At 44.0% G+C, this 17,850-nt stretch overlaps 1 protein-coding gene across 2 annotated transcripts in view; it reads right to left on the bottom strand.

Annotated features, from left to right (window-relative positions):
- Positions 1 to 16,704, bottom strand: part of akt1 (v-akt murine thymoma viral oncogene homolog 1) — a 30,399-nt gene extending 13,695 nt beyond the window's left edge. The window contains exons 1-2 of one of the 2 annotated variants that reach the window (XM_062439714.1): positions 16,582 to 16,704; positions 11,555 to 11,740 (exon numbers count right to left, since the gene is read on the bottom strand). In XM_062439714.1, the coding sequence (XP_062295698.1) occupies positions 11,555 to 11,600 (46 nt within the window). In that variant the 5' untranslated portion in view covers positions 11,601 to 11,740; positions 16,582 to 16,704. Of the gene's footprint in view, positions 1 to 11,554; positions 11,741 to 16,524 lie in introns of both variants that reach the window. The other variant, XM_062439713.1, reaches the window with a different exon arrangement.
- Positions 16,705 to 17,850: the final 1,146 nt, after the last annotated feature.

Below are 17,850 nucleotides of genomic sequence, written 5' to 3'. Positions count from 1 at the left end.
TGTGTGTGTGTGTGTGTCTGTAGGAGAGAGGTAGCAGATCTGTCAATATGAGCTTCTGTTACCCTCTTTCAAACACACACACACACACACACTTCTGACTGATGAAACTGATAACAGATCAGTTTGAGACAGCGCAGAACAAACGGCAAGTTGTAATGTCGCCTCTGTTTAATATGTGCCCTTATAAAATATTTAAGGAGAGGAAAATAATTTACTCTGACTGAATGTCACTTTTCAAGATTTGTCACTTTTGACACATCAAAATTATGAACTTCCTCTTGCCGCCTCTTTTCAGCATTTTTTTTTTGAGAAAGTGATGACACGAGCAGCCAACTCTAATAGGACATCCTCCATATGGCTTTTCTCTGTCAAGATAAAAAGGAGGGGAGGAAAGGAAAAGGACACTTTAGACAAGTACAACCACTCTGGCAAAGCTGACCTCATACAGCAGGATGAAGCCTTGTAAAACACACTTTACATCACCTTTCAGCAAAGCATCAAGTCATTAAACCCAAAGCAAACACCCAAGTGTAAAAAAAACACCTGATTACTGCGACTAGCAAGGTGGTGGCACCAGTCACCACTCTAGAGGAAACATCTGCCCCATAGCGTGATATACTTTAGTCCTCAATCCACAGCAGATGTCCAATACATTATTACATTTATCATGGCACAGGAGCAGATTTTTCATCCAGTTTTCTGCAGCGTTGGTGTTTTCACACCAAACATAGCTCATTTATAAATTAGCTCGACTTTGTCAACCGTCAGATTGCCATTCTCACCTTCCGATAAAGCCACTCATACTAGATGTGCTGTCGTAATTGAAATACTCGCTGGCAGGAATCAGTTTGGTGGGTTTCCCTCATGCCTGTTTCAGTGTAACACGATTACTGTGATGAGTCGTTTGTCTGTTTTAAACTACAAGCCGCACCAATCAAATAGCACATCAGTCACCCACACGTGCGTGCTGGTCTCCAGAGAACACACATGCGTAGTGTTATTTATCACAAGCTTTCAGGATAACCAGACTTCCTTACTTCAGCACATTGGTGGTTGCAGACATGGATAGCATAAAAATGTAAATCATCAAAGCACAAAAGAGCAATTCAAGAGTACATGTACTCGTACAAATATCAGCATGGAATTCAACCTAGAGCTGGTTCAACACAAACATAAGTTGCCTCAATCTTTCACACTGCGGCCAGAAAGTCTCCTGAGCCCTCCGCACCGAGCCTTGTTTTCCTCAGCTGGGCCCCAGCTGGTGCCTCACTCTGTGGTCAGGTTTTGGCTGACCCATATCCCCCAACTATAGTCCATGCCAGCCCACACTGAGGACAGTATGTGCACAATGCAGAGCCAACATAATGAGCCCCGTACCTGACATAGTGACACCAGATGAAAGGCGCAACGTACATGCTTGTGTAGCCGGTGAAGTCTAAACTTTCAGTTTAGAAGTTTTGGTTTGGCAGCAGGAACGCAGCAAATCACATCCAGACTGATTCCTTACTTACACTATAGCATTCAGATCGTGATAGGCAGAGGCAGGTGTTTATGTGTACGCATGTATGTGCTTGGGTGTAAATACATTTGTGTGTACGCTGCTAGTATGCATCGGAAGGATATTTGTGTGTAACAAATTACAACAATGGTTGGAAGGCTCTCAGCTTTTGTCCTGCCAGTCCCACTGACGCACAGCAAACACCAGAAGTAGCACGGGTGGTCATACATGACGCAGCAGTGCATGGCTTGGCATGCATCAGCGAAACATTCTCCAACCATGAGGTGGCCTCAGTCACATGGATGTCAGATGGATGACGATACCAACTCACCACTTTTAGTCACTAGACTCCTCTGATCACTGTCACTGTACCTGAATGATGTAACTGTGATAAAAAGGGCATTGTGACAAATATGTACAGTCATAATGGAGAGGCTGCACACAAGGAGGTAAATAAGCTCATGAAGGAATGTGACACTTGTGAATCTAAACCCCTCCTGTGATTAATGAAACAGCTACTTTGATACTATGACTGTAAATACTGAAAAAAAAATTCACACATTCACCCAGACACCCATCTCTGTCATCATCAATAGAATGTTGCAGGGATGCGGTGCCAAAAAAAGATTATTGAGAAACAACACACATCTTTCACTAGAGCATGCTCTTTCTAGACAGGAGGACGCAGCGACTTCCTTGTCTATAACCACACAAACCTGGTCACATGACAACAGTGGAAGCAGCCATATCCGGTTGTCTATGTATGTGTGTAACGCCGCAACTCTGCAGTGCAACCCCCCGCTAACAGTCTGCATAAACAATAAAGATGACCCTTGTCAGCTTCCTATTTACACCCATTTCCTCTTCTACTCTTATTCAGTTCTATTTTCCACACCGTGGCCTTTCTTAAGCACTGATGTGATGGTGCCAATGAAATTGACAGTTAGGTATATTGCATTTTTGTTGTTGTTGACTGCATCACACAATTACGGTAGTAAATCCTTAAAATGACTGTGTTATGGGTGTTATGCAGCTATAACAGAGCAGCAAAATAAATCAATCAATATTTTCACTTTACATTAATATTATCTGAAATTTCTGATGGTAGCTCTCAAAATTGTATTCTTGACTTCAGTGCTTTGCAGAGTATATGCTAAATACATCCTGTGTACAGTAAGAGAAACAGTGCAGACTGCTGACAAAGGACAATGGGCCTCATAACAACACAGGAGAGCCTTCTGCTTTTAAGTCAGTTCATCATCACAGCCTTCCAGTAAACTAAACCCGTTTGATGTCAACATGTTCTCCAAAACAGGAAACTGGCCAATAGACAGACTGACCACAACCTAGATAAGATAAAACCTGCTTCGAGTGTCTAAATGTTACTGCTGAGACACACAGACACATTTAGATAAAGAGGAAATGCACTACGCGGTCTGTGCCCCGGAATCAAAGCTTTTCTAATGAAAGTACAGTGTGACAGCAGCATGTGGCTGAACTCAATGAAATTTGGGGGGAAGGACAGATGAATAGGAAGACTGATTTGACACCAGATGAGAGATGAGAGATTTAGAGGTGATGAGAAACTACGCAGTGTGCAAAGAGTTGTGCTGAAGAGAGTGGTAGTGAGACAGATCACTACATATGTTCCCCACATATGTAGGACTGCGAGTGTGGGGGGGGGCACAAGTGAAGTGTGTATACGCCATGTGCACTGTGTGTGTTTGTGTGTGTGCATAGGAGGAGCTGTCAGGGCCTGATAGAGTGTCTTTACATGACAAGCAGCTGCTGAGGTCTGGGATGCGCGCTGGGCAAAGTGGAAAATAATGAACGGAGAACCGCTGCCAAACACAACAGAATTCATCTTTATTTGCCAACTGCTGCATGGCCCTGTGTGTGGACAGCTCCAGGCTGCCACGGCCACGCCCTCTATACCCCTAACACACACATACACACACATCAAGGTAAAGGGGGGAAGAACAGGTTCCGCCACAGCTGCACATGAGGGGGAATTGTCTTGTTTGGTTATGCGTGCATGTGTGACAAATCATAAGCACTGTATAAAGTCTGCGTATAATGGTTTGTGATCTACCAAGGTACCCCCATCAGAGTTTGCATGAGAGCAGAGGTAAACCTGTATCACAAGACACCTCTTAATCAAAGTTCATTAAAGCGAATCTTTCTACTCCAGATGCTGGACTGCCATTTTACAAATCTTAGTTCCCCCTGATTCTATAAATGAGAAAAAAATAGGGATTAAAGAGATTAAAATTTACAATACTGCTTCTTTCAATATTGAAGCCATTAGCAAGTAAACGTGGATCAAGAAGCTTTAACAGTGAGGGCTGGCCATCGAGGGGTCAATAAATAAAAAAAGGGAAAAATGTGGACGGCTTTAGACACTAGAGGCATAGAGAGAAAGAAGAGAGAGAGAGGAGACAGAGAGTGACAGAGGTTAGTGGCTGTTTCCGAGGAGCGTCCTGTTCTGTTCATCTCTACATGACAACGACAGGAATGTTGAGGTCCCAGCTGCTGTGGCTTGTTGGCTTTTAATAAGACACATCAAGCAGCATTCATCGTGGCGCCCCCAAAAAGAGAGGCCACAGTGTCCTCACAATGTGTCCAAACTAACAGCTCTGCTGCCTATCATCTCTTTCTCTCCCCCCATGTTCGATCCCATCTTTTAACTATTTCAAGAGGCTTTAATAAAAATCCAAAATAATAATCTTAAAACTGAGTGGCCCACCTTAGTCATCTGGTACAAGATAAGCCATACACACACACTTGCACTGTATGCTAGTGACACATACACATACACACATACACACATACACACATACACACATACACACATAAACATATACACACATACACACATACACACATACACACATACACACATACACACATACACACACAGGGTGAGAGGAACCAAGAGAGTGTCAGACAAAATGCGCCTCTCAGTGCCCACACCCAGTGGTTGGACTTCCTGAGGGGGCTGCTGTTGGGTTTTGTCCCCGTCTGGCCATTCATGGCTTGGGGATGAGAGGAAGGGAGCCAGTGGTAACTGCATGAACTGTGCGTGTGTGTGTGTGTGTTTGAGTGGTGAGAATCGGATGGCGAGGGGGGGGGGGGGGGGTCGAGGATTAGGGAATTAGAACTCCAAAGCGAGGGAGGAGGGGGGAGGGGGCTGCGCCTTTTGTTGGTTTTTCCTCAGCCGCCCCCGCCATCCCTTCGGCCCTTTTCTGCCGGGTTCTGCCTGTAGGCTGCAGCTGCGGCCTGCCACCCTGTGCCCTGCATCTCAATGAACCACGGGCCACCGGCTCCAGAGGAGAGGGGGCTCCCTGATGCAGGGGTCATCACTGAGCCCCAGCAACCACAAACTCCGCCTCCACCATCCTCCTCTCTGAGGCGCAGAGCTCTGAGCTGGGCCTCTCGTGCTGCCCAGACGCCCATCTACCCATTTGTCCATCTCATTGTGTCCATATAAGGCAGCACCAGGCTCACATGCCATCCTAAACTGTCCAGGAGTTTCTCCTTCATTTTTCCCCCCTTCTCTTTATGTCTTCCTGACATCCCTCCTCCTTCCCAATCCTCTTTTGTTGGCCCTTCTCTCTCCCATGCAGCTGGATAGTGGAATCCATTGCCAGGGCATTGGCAGAAGCATCAACAGGTTGTGGGGAAGGGCCACCCCAGCCTCCAATGTAGCCCTCTCTGTCTCTTCCCCTTATCCCTCTCTCTTTCTCTCTGTCACTGCGGTTGCTGCTGCTACCCCAACAGGGGGAAAAAAACGGGGGGGGGGGGGGGGGGGGGGGGGGGGGGTGAGGGCGCAATGGTGGCTGCCCCTCTTTCTCACGCTTGTAAGAAAGCCCTCACTTCTTCTCTGTGGTGAGTGACACCTGCTGATTACCATAGAGACACTGTGGGAAGTTCCCCCCTGCCACCCTGGGGCTGAGATTTGCCCCCTCTCTCTCGGTAAACAAGCAGTCCATGGATTAGTTAACTGGGTTACTGCATGGCAAACAAATAAACACACATTATTTAGAGCAAATTAGTGCCAATGAACTCTCAATGACACTGTAGGATCAAAAACTCTCGAACAAGCAAGGAATAAACTCCAGAGCATACATTTTTTGTAGAGACAGGTACTTTCCAGCTGTTGATACTACCAACATCAACTTCCTTCTAAAAGTATGCTAAATCCTTTTGCTTTGGTGTACATTTAACCTCTGAATAATTTGCAAAATATGTTCCCAGTATCAGAATATGCTGATGTGGAGTTGCACATGCCCACATATCTGAGCATACAGTCAACTCTTAGACTGCAGACAGCTGAGCATCCCCTTCATCTCTCCGTCTCCCCTGCCCTCCCTAAACTGGAGAGAGGTGCCAGTGATGTGATTGATGTCAGAGTCTGGGAGCTTTTCGCTGGTCCATAGCCGCTTCCGCCATGGGTCTGAGTTGTCAGCAGGGTCATTATCCTAGCAACAGGGTGGTGGGGTGGTGGGTGGTTAGCATGCGCTGGAAGTGGGGGTGGGGGGTGGGGGGGTACTGAGAGGCGTTGAGCTGGAGGGGGCAGGCAGAAGCAAAGAAGAAAGGGGGGGGGGGGGGGTGTTAATAGAGACTAGGATAAGAGAAAGAATGTGGGAGTAAGAATGAAAGAGAACAAGAGGAAGGACAGAGATGAAGATGGCGAGGAAGCGACGGAGACAAAAAGGAAGGACAGAAACAGAGACAGAGAGCACTGCTGAGTACCACAGTTGTGGTGAGCAGGCGGACTCTGCACAGCAAAGTAAGCACACAGCAGGCTTGCCGTGAGAGGAGGCGAGCGGTGGAGGTGCCACCTCCTCTCAGCCTCCTGGCCCCCCCACCCCCACCCCCACCATGCCAGCCAGCCTGCCTGCCGACAGCTGCACCCCAGTAATTTACTTCTCTCCACCACATTTAGCAGGAAAACTGCTTCCCATTACCCAGAGCAGGGGGTCCACGCTGACGGCCAGACACCCGGCCAGAGCGCTGGCTTCCCGGTGTGACACCCTCTGCTGCTGGACTCTGCCTACAGGGGCCCCAGCTCCCTCTATCTGGCACTACAACTTCCACTGCTGTTGATCAATTGGGTCTCAGTGGTTGTTCGGTCTCAGTATTTAACCACCAATGTCGGAAAGTTATTTGCAAAAAGTTATTAAAAAGTAACACACGCTATGATCGTTTTGGATCAAACTAATAAATTACCAACATCAAACGATATTTAACAGTTTACTTGCTGTTTGCCATCTATAAAAATCTATTTTCGCTCTCTCAGCTTTTTAAAAGAAAACATATTCTTATTGATCTTCTTTAATTGCCTTTATCTGACAGTTGAAAGACGGGAAACGTGTAGAGAGATGGGTAGGACATGTGACAGAAGGTCCACAGCCGTGGATGTTGCCGTCATATGGTGTGTGTCTTAACCAGTAGGCCCGGTAAGGTGGCCTGAAATTCAGTAACTCTCTGATTCTATGCCTTTATATGAACTAGCTTCTTAAGTGCTTATAAATTGAACTTTACTATATAAATATTCAAAATCTACAACTCTGCAGATTGATGATATAACATATTCCATAATGTTTAGTGGCCATTGATCAGTTAAAAAAATTCAGCAGACAGCAATGAACTTACAACAAAAGGATACAATATATAACTGACATATAAATTCATGTCACACTTCTAAATTTAACCAATAAAGCACTGCACATTGATAATTATTAAAGTAATTTCATAACTGTAAGACATTGTCCACAAGCTTCAAACAGAATAATTTTGGGATGCATTCAAAATAGATTTTATATGCACTTGAGACTTTTGCACTATATATGCAAATGCCTCACAAAGTAGCTGAAAATATTAGCAAAATGGATGAGCTATTGTTCCAGTTGTGCAGTACGTAACGTGTGTTGCTGCAGTGTGTGGCCCATGACAGCCATAATAAGGGGATGTGTGGAAGCCTGGGCGAGCCTAGCAGCAGAGCTGGCAGCCAGTCAAAAGTCCTGAAGTCCTGAGACAGTCAGCATTGCAGCATCATGAGACATTCTTAATCAGGTGGGTCTGCTCCTTTGAAGAGCTTTTAACAGTACAGAAACACCACATTCCCTAACTGAGCTCTTACAGTGAAAACTAATACAAAGGTGGAAAATACTGGCTGAATTGTTGCAAGGCCTGCTCACCAGATGCACACGGCACAGATATTCAAAAGATGAAAAAAAAATTGTTTCAGCTACACTGACTACTGTGTCTGCTGTTTCACAAAACCCGTGCATTCTTTTCTCCTCTTTCCCTCCCTCCCATTCCGTCTCTGTGTCTCATGCGTTTTCCTGGACCACCAACAAGGTCTCACTTGGAGGAGCAGCTCATGGGTGTCCTTCAGCCGCATGACCAGCAAAGGACCCAATCAGCTGATGAGCTCCAAAACAAACCATGAGAGGGTCTCTGTGGCACGTCGCACACAACATCCATCCACTTTCCTGAGGCTGCCTGGGTCACTGAGCAATGTTCTGGGAACATCACAAAGACGCTGCACAACTTCTGTCCCTCTTTCTCTCTCTCTCTCCGCCTGCCCCCTCTACCTTCCCCTCACTATCTCTACTGGTGTGCTCTCTGCTTTCGCTCCCGCTCTCTCGCTCCAAACCTCCTCTCATGAGACGATGCCAGCTGAGCGTGCTACCCAAATCCAACAGTTGTTGCGGCCTTCGTTAGCCTAACGAGGGGGCCGGCTCTTTATACTTGTCAGGGAGCAAATGAGTCAAACAAACAAGGGCCAGGGAAGAGGGGAGGACAAGTGAGCGCTGTTCTGTCGAGCTTCACTGGGTTCTTGGCCGCAGCACTTCCCTGGAAACTAGGGAACCCACAATCTGCCTCTTTGATGTCTGATGATGCTCTGGCTTTGATGGAAACTTTGGAAAAACACACTTGCAAAAAAAAAACAAAAAAACAAAAAAAACATGCTGCTCGGTCTCTGTGGCCACTAGAGGCCGTAGGCACATTCAAAGTGTGTGGGTGCACTCTGTGAAGGATCTAAAAGGGAAGTATCATTTGGGGACGTATAACAACTGGTTAGGATAGTAACAACAAAGTTACAGTGTTTCTGCAAGCTTGTACTTGCGATGCGGTCTGTGCATAAGAGTAATGTCCTGCTGCCGTTGTAACTTCTAAATAAATTCCCTTCAAGCTGTCCCCACATTCACACATTTGCATATGTATGTCCAGACTACTCTCCTATTCGGCTGCTTTGTCTCGCATTCCAACACTGTCCTTCCAAAACAGATAACCAAGATAACAACCGCAACAACACATCCCAGGCGGTGTCCACAATCCAGGCGCTTTACTACAGCACAAGGCTTAAGGAGAAAGTATGAAGGTGTGTCCTTCAGAATGAGATCATCTCACAGACTGCAGCCTGTCTGGAACAAATGTACAGAGCACTCCAAGGCTGAGAATCTGGAGCTCTAATGACAGATTAGCTCTACTGGGGGTTTTTACAAGGTACTAAGGCACAATGCGTGTAGCACTTTCTTTCAGGAGCCTTTAACATGTGCACGCTGAACATGACTAATCAGACAGGAATCAAAGAGTGAGAGTGAGTGGCGTGGATGTGTTTAACTGAAGTGCCAGAGCTGCTGTGCTAGATGCATGTGACTAGCCCACCATGAAATCCATTCATCATGTAGCACCATTAAACAGGCATTACTGGAAGATGTGGCCACACTTTAACTGTACCTGCTTTTGTTAAGACCCATAAGAACACATTTCGGTGCTAGACCGGGTCCGTGGAACACACACTAAATGTTGATGGAAATATAGGGCTATCTTTTGTAAAACATTAAATTGGTGTTTTGAGTGCACACATGGGAGTAATGAGCATGCTGAACACACTTGGAAGTGGTATAAGCCATTTATTATTACGCCCACATAGAGATGTGAGTCACTTGGGTGGCGCCACCGCACAAAAAAACTCCACACAAGGTGCAACATGGGAGGATAGTGGTTGAATGGGCTGCCTTGCTGAGGTGATGGACAGCGAGACAGGGCTACTGCAGGTTCACCTTCTGTGCGGTGGCTCTGGGGCAAAGACTGCATGACAGTGATGCGACACTAAAAGCTTTCCTGTCAAGGAGGCAGGCGGACGCCCTCCAATCAAAACACAGAGCCTCTGGGTGACATTTCACAGGGCACAGCTGCTGGGCTGCGACAGCATGCCAACTCACTATTCCTGAAGGGTTGTTTGTTTAGTGTGTGTGTCACCGCTCGAAGGGTGTCACTGTTAGAACTCTGTGTGCATGCATGTGTGAATGTAAGTGCACATTCACTGCTGCGCAACCTGATTGTTTTCTTACGAGTGACTATTTGACCGCTCTTATGGTTATATTTTACACCAGCTCTCTATCAGATTCTTCTGTGCTGATCAGCGCTGCCAACGGTTTGGAAAAAGGAACCCGGGCCACTTTTGTGCTCCAGATGACACACAGAGAGCCAAAAATAAACTAATTTGCAAATTTACAGACTCAGAATGAATGACACTTCAGCCTTAACCTTTGACAGGCGTGCCAAACAAATGTGATTTTACATGTTCCCTTCCAAAGAAAGAATCTTCCTGTTCTCATTTTTCCCCTGAATAAACATAACAACACAGTTTGACTGTGAAAGCATCTGACACATAACAGAAATGTAATTCATGAAATGAACTTGCTTGTAGATTGCTCGTGAAGAGCTGCAGGAAATCATGAAAGAATGACACATAAATTGCTATATAAGACTTCCTAACTCTGCAGGATTGATTTATACTCAAAGCTGATGAAACACTAATAGCAGCTAATGTTTTATCCTTACGGGAAGGACCAGGGTGTGTCTGCCTGAAACCAACTGAGCCGAACCAGGCTGACCCTCTTTCTAAAACAGCAGTCTGTTGTGCTCTTAGCCCATGCCTTGAGGAGGGGGAGCGCGGGCTAACACACCACAGCGGCACTCTGTTCCCCCCAGAGTCCCAGGAACTCTCCTAGAGACCTGCTCCCATCACCTTATCCCCTGACTCAGAGTCTTGGTTTCCCCTCTTCCAGTAAAAGCCAGGTTCTTTGGCACCAGGCCCCAGATCCTTCAGTGGATTTGGAGAGGTTTCTTATCCTATTTTGACCCTGGTGTTGGTGTGGTGGTGGTGGAGTGGGCTCAGCGAGGCAGCCGCAGTTTGAAGGCAGAGTTAGTATGCACACATAAAGCGCTCAAAGCCAGCAGGTATGTGAGGAATGCCTCTTCGTCCAAACAACAGGACTCACGTCCGACACAGAGCCACGCCACGCCACGCTACACAGCGCTGTCAGAGCAGCTAAATGGGGCCCGCTGGGGACTCTGCAACTGGATGGCTCTTTCCATTAGATTGAGCCTATGCCTCGTTTAGATAGGCTCACCCTGGTATCAATCACCTTAAATAATTAGTTATCCAGTTCAGGTATTACTTAACATATCTGTCTATATTGCACTACTGTAAATTCATGCTAATATCATTAACCCAAGAGTGACGGTAACACAGATTTGTGAAATATTTGAACTATTAAAAAAAAGTACATTTATAATGTTTGCACTCTACTTATTTACATTATATTTCTTTTTAATATACTACATAAAAACCGTCATGTGCCTGTATTCCTCAAAATCAATTACAGTTTGTTTAGTAGTCAAAATGCATTTCCCCCCGACGTGTATCGACAAGGGATTTTGAAATATTTGCATAATGAATATATTTTAGGGCCATTGCATATTTTGTGCTCTGCGCCAGATTGGTTAACCCATAAGTTTGCACAGTTGGGGTTTCTAGTACATGAGGTGATGATGACGGTACTACATCTTGATTGAATTGTAAACAATACATAAAAGAAACCATGGAACATAAATGATGAGGGAAAACAGTCAGTAATTACCTCCAGTTCAAGCACAGAAAAGCCTCAACTGCACTTAGGTTGAAATACAAATAAAACTTTACAGCTAATATTAAATCCAACTTCATAGTAAAAACTTTATGCGTGCGTTTACCTCTTTTATGCAGCCATCCCTCCTTGACGATCACCACATTGGTCATGTTGGTGGGCAGGATGGAGGATCCAGGATTCCCACAGGGAGAGTCACCACTTTGTTTCCCAAGTTTCCTTCACTCAGCCCTGTGCGGGAGCCTGGAGACGGGGTCCTGGGGTTTACAGCTACCTTCTCAATTGTGGTTACCTATTAGTAGGAAGAAGAGTAAAAATGGGTTTACAGCTACTTTCTCAATTGTGGTTACCTATTAGTCGAAGAAGAGTAAAAATTAGCCCTGTTTTGAGGTAAAAGATTTTTTTTCCCCCACTTGTCTGAATATTAACCTTCAGGTCAACACAGAGGAGAGGCAGTGCAATCCAGAAGATCCTGTTATTCTGTGGCCTAGTTAGCAGGGGGTATATGCTTAAACCAAAGTCCCTTTCAACTGTGGAACCTGCAACACAGCAAGGTTTAAATATCTTGAGTTTTTTGGCATTCATCATGAAGTCTCCTGTATTGTAATGTTGCACAAACACAACAAAACCATTCCTGGTAGATTATATCTTTTTTCTTCTCATGACCAGAACAGCAATGAGTTAAAACAATTATGACGTTAAACAATTATCACACAGGCTGCATAAATAACAGGTCTGAAAACTTAATTAGCAGTTTCGTGGCTGTTTCTCCTTATGATTTAGCCAAAGCTAAGTTTTTATTTAAATCCCATTTGTCAAATGCTCCCATGTCAATTTTGTAACTATATATTTTTTTAATTATTATACTCTAAGCAGCTGGTGACAAAAGTACAAAATTTAAGGGATCCTTGTTTATTGGTTTGACGATTGCAATGTTTTTGTTTGTACTGTGTTGGCCTGTGGGTTTCTGAGGAGGGTGACAGGGATTATTATCCCACTTACAGATTTATGCTTTGGATAAAACTGGAGGACACACTTAAAAAGGTGCTGACAAACAAAACAGTTTTTTTAAACACTCTGTTCTGAACAGAGCATCACTCAAATGTGTCTTTATCTGCCACAGTGAAGTCCAACGTACATGAGTAAAATTACTCATCGGTCATTAAATTCACTATATTATACATTCATGTTTCACCCTATATGACAGAAAATATGGGCTCAGCAAATAAGCAAGACATTTTCATAATTGTTCTAAAGTCATCTATCTAATGATTATTTCCTTGGACAAAAGAAATCATTAGATGTAAAATTCACTGCAGATTATTAGACTATCTTGCAACACAGCATTTGTGCTACTTCCTCTGGTTTAAATACAAATAAATGTGTGATTGTAATGTATTCAATATCGTATGACATCATGAAAATGGTGTGATATGATCAAGAGCTGAAAGCTACTAAATGGACCTTGAGATGAGATTGTTTCGTCAATTGCCACCTAGTCATGTTTAATTTAGGAAGCGTATCCTGATTCAAATCTTCAATGGCCACTGATATGTTTTTTCTCATGATTGAAAGCTCCAGAAGAGCTACTATATAGACTTTGACATTTATTGCTTTGTCAAAAAAAAGTATACATCTGAAGAGAAAGCACACTGGTCACAGTGATGATGAATACTGTATGTTAAATCTGTCAAAAAAAACGTAGATACATTTGTGTTCTGTGAGTGATGTTGCTGTTATTCACACCTGACCTGTGGTGGAAGTTTACAGAAATGTAACTCTGATCAGAAAAAAATGTTGACACATTTATAGAGCTCAGTTCAGTACAGAAACTATATGCAACAGCTATCAAAGTCAAGCTCCAGCAATACAGATGACTGTACAGTGAATGAGGATTAAACTACTTTACTAACTCCATTACAGAGTTATCAGCGATTGAGCAACTGCACATTAAAAAACTTGGAGGCTATCACAACAAAAACACTTGACCTTTTGATTCAATCAGTACTTCTCTTTGATATAAAGACAGCTTTGAATGAGGGCAGAGGCAAAAGAATGATCAATTGCCATACTTGTTCACACAAATGTCACATAGTGCGCCAGGCAATATCTGACCCTCGACTGAAATCAATTTGCCTGCTGCTGCTCCGTCAGAGTAAAGCCATCAAAAGAGAGCTCTGTTTGAGTGGCCTCATCCAGCTTACTGGTGGGGACAACAACAGGAAGTGGATGTGACTATTGACAGACTACGAGTTATATCAGTACAGCCCCGGGCTCAAACACATGTGTCAGTGAATGTGTGATCAGCACGCCCTTTTACTGCCATTCTGCTCACTTCCATCAATGAGCAAAAAGTGAGTTTATGAAAGCAGGGTTTATTTTTGCTCTGTGTTTTTGTTTATTGCTCTGGGGTTGTGGTGCTTGTGTCACACAGTCGATGTTGGAAGGATCTTGGAGAGGGATTTGAAAAAAGCACACTGAGTGCAATTCAAACTTGAGATCACACAAACCGTTGGATCCCTTCGGCATCTTGGTGTGTACTCTGTGACACAGGCACGCACACATTATACATACACATTGGGATACATCACACAAACAAACTTGAGCGCACACACCACAGCCAAAAAAGCAACACATGCACAGGACCGGCTCTGGAGCCACAACAGAGTGCTGCTGTTTTAATGGGAGCGACCTGTTGCTACTGCGGCCTGTGTGGAAAAGCTGGGCTGCTGCCAGCGCTGCAGCCAGCAGCCACTGAATGAACCCAGTACCCTGACAGCGGGTCACATGGTCCTCAGGCCTCTGGGCCACCGCCTGCCTGCCTGCCTGCCTGCCCGCCTGCCCTGCTGTCAGTGCAGCTTTCAATCATTCATCTTTCTGGCTCCAGGTCCAGGGCCACCTCATTCAATGCAAATCAGTGTCATGCAGCAAAGATGCCACACACCAAGCCTGTCACTGGGCCAGAGAGGACAGTCCCATGTGTTTATGGCAGGAAGCAGAAAATCAGGCCGACATCACCACACACTACTTCCTTCATCACAGATCGATAGATACAAGTCTGTTTTTGCTCCATTTTCTGCTGCAGCTCGGGTAAACAAGACAGTCAGCAGCTGGTTACAAAGCTGTGACATTTTCACTCAAATATTTAAAACAATTCAAAGAAATGAGACATCAAACATGCTCACCTGTCACAGGGAAACGGCTCCTAAAGCGTCACTTAGCTAGTATTACAAAAGCCACAGTGGAACCAGTGCTGGTCTGATCTACAACACTGGGCCAAGTTCCTCTTTCAAGTTCCCTGAAAACACATCACTAATGATAAGAAGATTGTGGGTAGGTGTAGTTGAATAATAAAAAACAGTTAGTGCAAGTCTGAAAGTCAAGTAGACTGTTTAATCCTGGGACGAAATTAACAGCAACCCCGCTATGAGTCATGTTAATGTACTGTAATGTAGTTGTTTTTATGCAGGTTAACATCAACCATCAAAAACTAATGTATTCAATCCATTCAAAGATGATCCTAAAAGTTCTGTTGTTGGAAATTTGTCGCAGATCAAATGACCTGGCTGCTAACGTGAGCAACAAGATAAATTAAGCTAAAAGTATTTTGGGCTGCAATGTTCTTAGTTTTGTGACACCAACCGAGAAGCCCACAGTCAGCATCATGTGATGCTGACAGTGGGCTACCATCATAAGGAGCGTATCCTCCTCAGTGATAATACATTAACTCCAGTGGCGCAGGCAGGGGGACGGGCACAATAAGTCTGACTGTGTACAGGGACAAAATTTCAAACAACATTCCTCAGATTCTGCATGCAACTGGTGGCACATTTGCGTCAACGGGGCTGCAAGGAGATTGGGTGGGAGGTGACTGGTATTTTCTAAATAGAACAGGGAAAGCCAAGCAGTCACTGGCTGCATCATTACACCAGCTTGTTGCGTCTTCCTCTGGTCACATGCCATGTCCCCCTGCGTACACAGTGGACAGACGTAGTCTCATGACCGAAAAAACATTTTGACAGTAAAGGCTTATCGGGTACAATATGCCTGGGGACAATGTACTCTTGGGAGACTGTGCAAGCACATATCAACCCTGGCAAACAGTGATATCTGCAATGTCAGTAATATCAGCAATGTGAGGTTTTGGGTTTAGCTGGTCATTAAAACCTTTGAATCTTACATATATCTATTAAACTTTTCCATATCAACTCCCACCACATCCTTTACATCACTCCCATTTTGGAGGAGATCCCTTCAAAAAAAAAAAAGCCACATGACAAAATTCCTGTAGTTAACACTGATTTAGTATAGACATGGATAACTGTCATCACTGTAGGTGGCATTATAACATTGAGGACAGTGAAACTTACCACCATGTTACAGCTAACCACATGCATTCTCCAGCTGTACTGATTACAAGGGAGGAAAATCAGAAAATAACACTACAACACCCTGCTCTTAGGAGGTCCCGGGGCCCCATTTTGAGAGGCAATAGAAGATGGGGGGGGGGGGCAAGCAGTCACAGCAAAGATGTGCCACATTTTACCATTAAAAGTGGGTGCAACAGTGTAACATCACAACAGCAACAGGCCAGGGAAGCTAATGACTAAAACTATTGTCTGGCAATAAATAGCTCACTCAAACACGTAAACAAACGCAGTGGTAGTTCATAACAATGAATGAGCTGCTCTCTTGTTGAGCTCATTTGTTTTCATTTGCCTCCTGGGCCACAAAGCACAAGCAAAAACAACTTTCTCGTAGAGGTGAAGCGTTTAAAGTAACATGACTGCAGATATTTTGGCCTGAGGGCTGAGTCTCAAAAGTGGTCATTGTCAAAAAATGAATGGAGAGAGATTCACTGTTGTTTGTGGATAAAAAACACACAACAGCGCGTTGTAATTCACTACAAAACGCGTATGTGCCCTTGACTTTACTGCTAAGTAACTTCTACAGCAGACTGGAGCTAGGAAAGTACCTCATTTCAGGTTTGCATTTAGCGATAGAAAGGATATGGGGCCTAGCAGGGCAGCTTGGGTGAGAATAACCGCATCCCATGTAAGTACAATGGGGACCTACCCTGTCTAGCTGTCGACCTCTTGTAGTTAACCATGCGAAGGAAACGCGGACATTTACCTGGACAGGAATTCAACAATGTGTCCGTCTCATTATAGTGAGCTGTTTCGGCGGTATATAACGTTGATAAGTCCTTCAACAATCTGGACAAAAGTGCTCTCATTGACTCCGTTTCTCTTGCCTTTCTTCCACTACACCTCCCAAACGCGCTGTCTGCAATGCCTCTGTGGCAGCCTGCTCTCCCGGGTCCTAACGCCGACCCACTTTATGATTCACAGGAGGAGTAGGAGGCTGTCAGCGGTCCCATTGAAAAAAAAAATCTGCAGTGTTTCTGTAGGGGCTTATTCTGCATGGCCTTGTTGAACTCTGCGGTGCTGTCTGTGGCGGTGGTTTCCAATGTGGGGTCCGGGGACCTACCGAGGCCCCTGTGAGGCATCCAGGGGATCCTCGATTCAATGTTGGCTATCACCGTTTTGTGATTTTATTTTGGTACTTGCTGTACGATGGGTTACAGCTAATTAATTGTTTTCATTGTCAGTTATTCTGTGGATAATTTCCTTGATTAACTTATGAATCGTTGGTTTATAATATGTCAAATAAAGGTTAACATGGACAATTTTTCAGTGTTCTATAGTTGACATATTCATATTGTCAGATTTCTTCAAATATTCATATCTGTGGAGCTGGAACCAATTGCATTTGAGCAACTTTTAAAATGGACTTAAACAATTATCAAAATCAATATCTCTCAATGGACTAATCATGAGACAGTTTTTTATACACCTTAAAGTCATATTACAACAAGATCTTATCAAATGTCATTTAATTATGTAAAAGTAGTGATGTAAAAGTACTCCAAGCAATACATTTTGTGCTTAAATATCAAAAGAAAAAAAGCTTTTGAAGAGTGGTCCCTTCTGAGAGAATTAAATTATTTATGTGTTAAGATGTAAGATGTTGCATCTGAACCCTTTGGCAAATTACTTGTTGTTTTGTACATCAGTCAACAGCAATGTGAGATTTTTCATAAGCTTAATCATATTTGGACTGTTTATTTGTAATGTTACTAATATACTGTAGATATGGAGAAAACGTACAATGTTTTCCCTCAGAAATAATGTAAAGTAAATGTAAATGTAATTAGTTCAATCAATCAATAAAATTTCATTGATAAAGTACCTTTCATACATGTCTTTACAGTTCAAAGAACTTTAAAGTAAAAGTAACTGATACAAAATGATTACTAAACTAAATGAGTGCGGAATATACAGTTTATTATAAAAGGTTAAATGACACATGGTTAACAAAAATATCCACTGTGAAACAGTG

The sequence above is a fragment of the Scomber scombrus genome, chromosome 19, assembly GCF_963691925.1.
Source record: "Scomber scombrus chromosome 19, fScoSco1.1, whole genome shotgun sequence".
NCBI classification, from domain to species: Eukaryota; Metazoa; Chordata; class Actinopteri; order Scombriformes; family Scombridae; genus Scomber; species Scomber scombrus.
The sequence above is the reverse complement of the archived record's forward strand: the minus strand, read 5'-3'. Positions and strand labels throughout refer to the sequence as shown.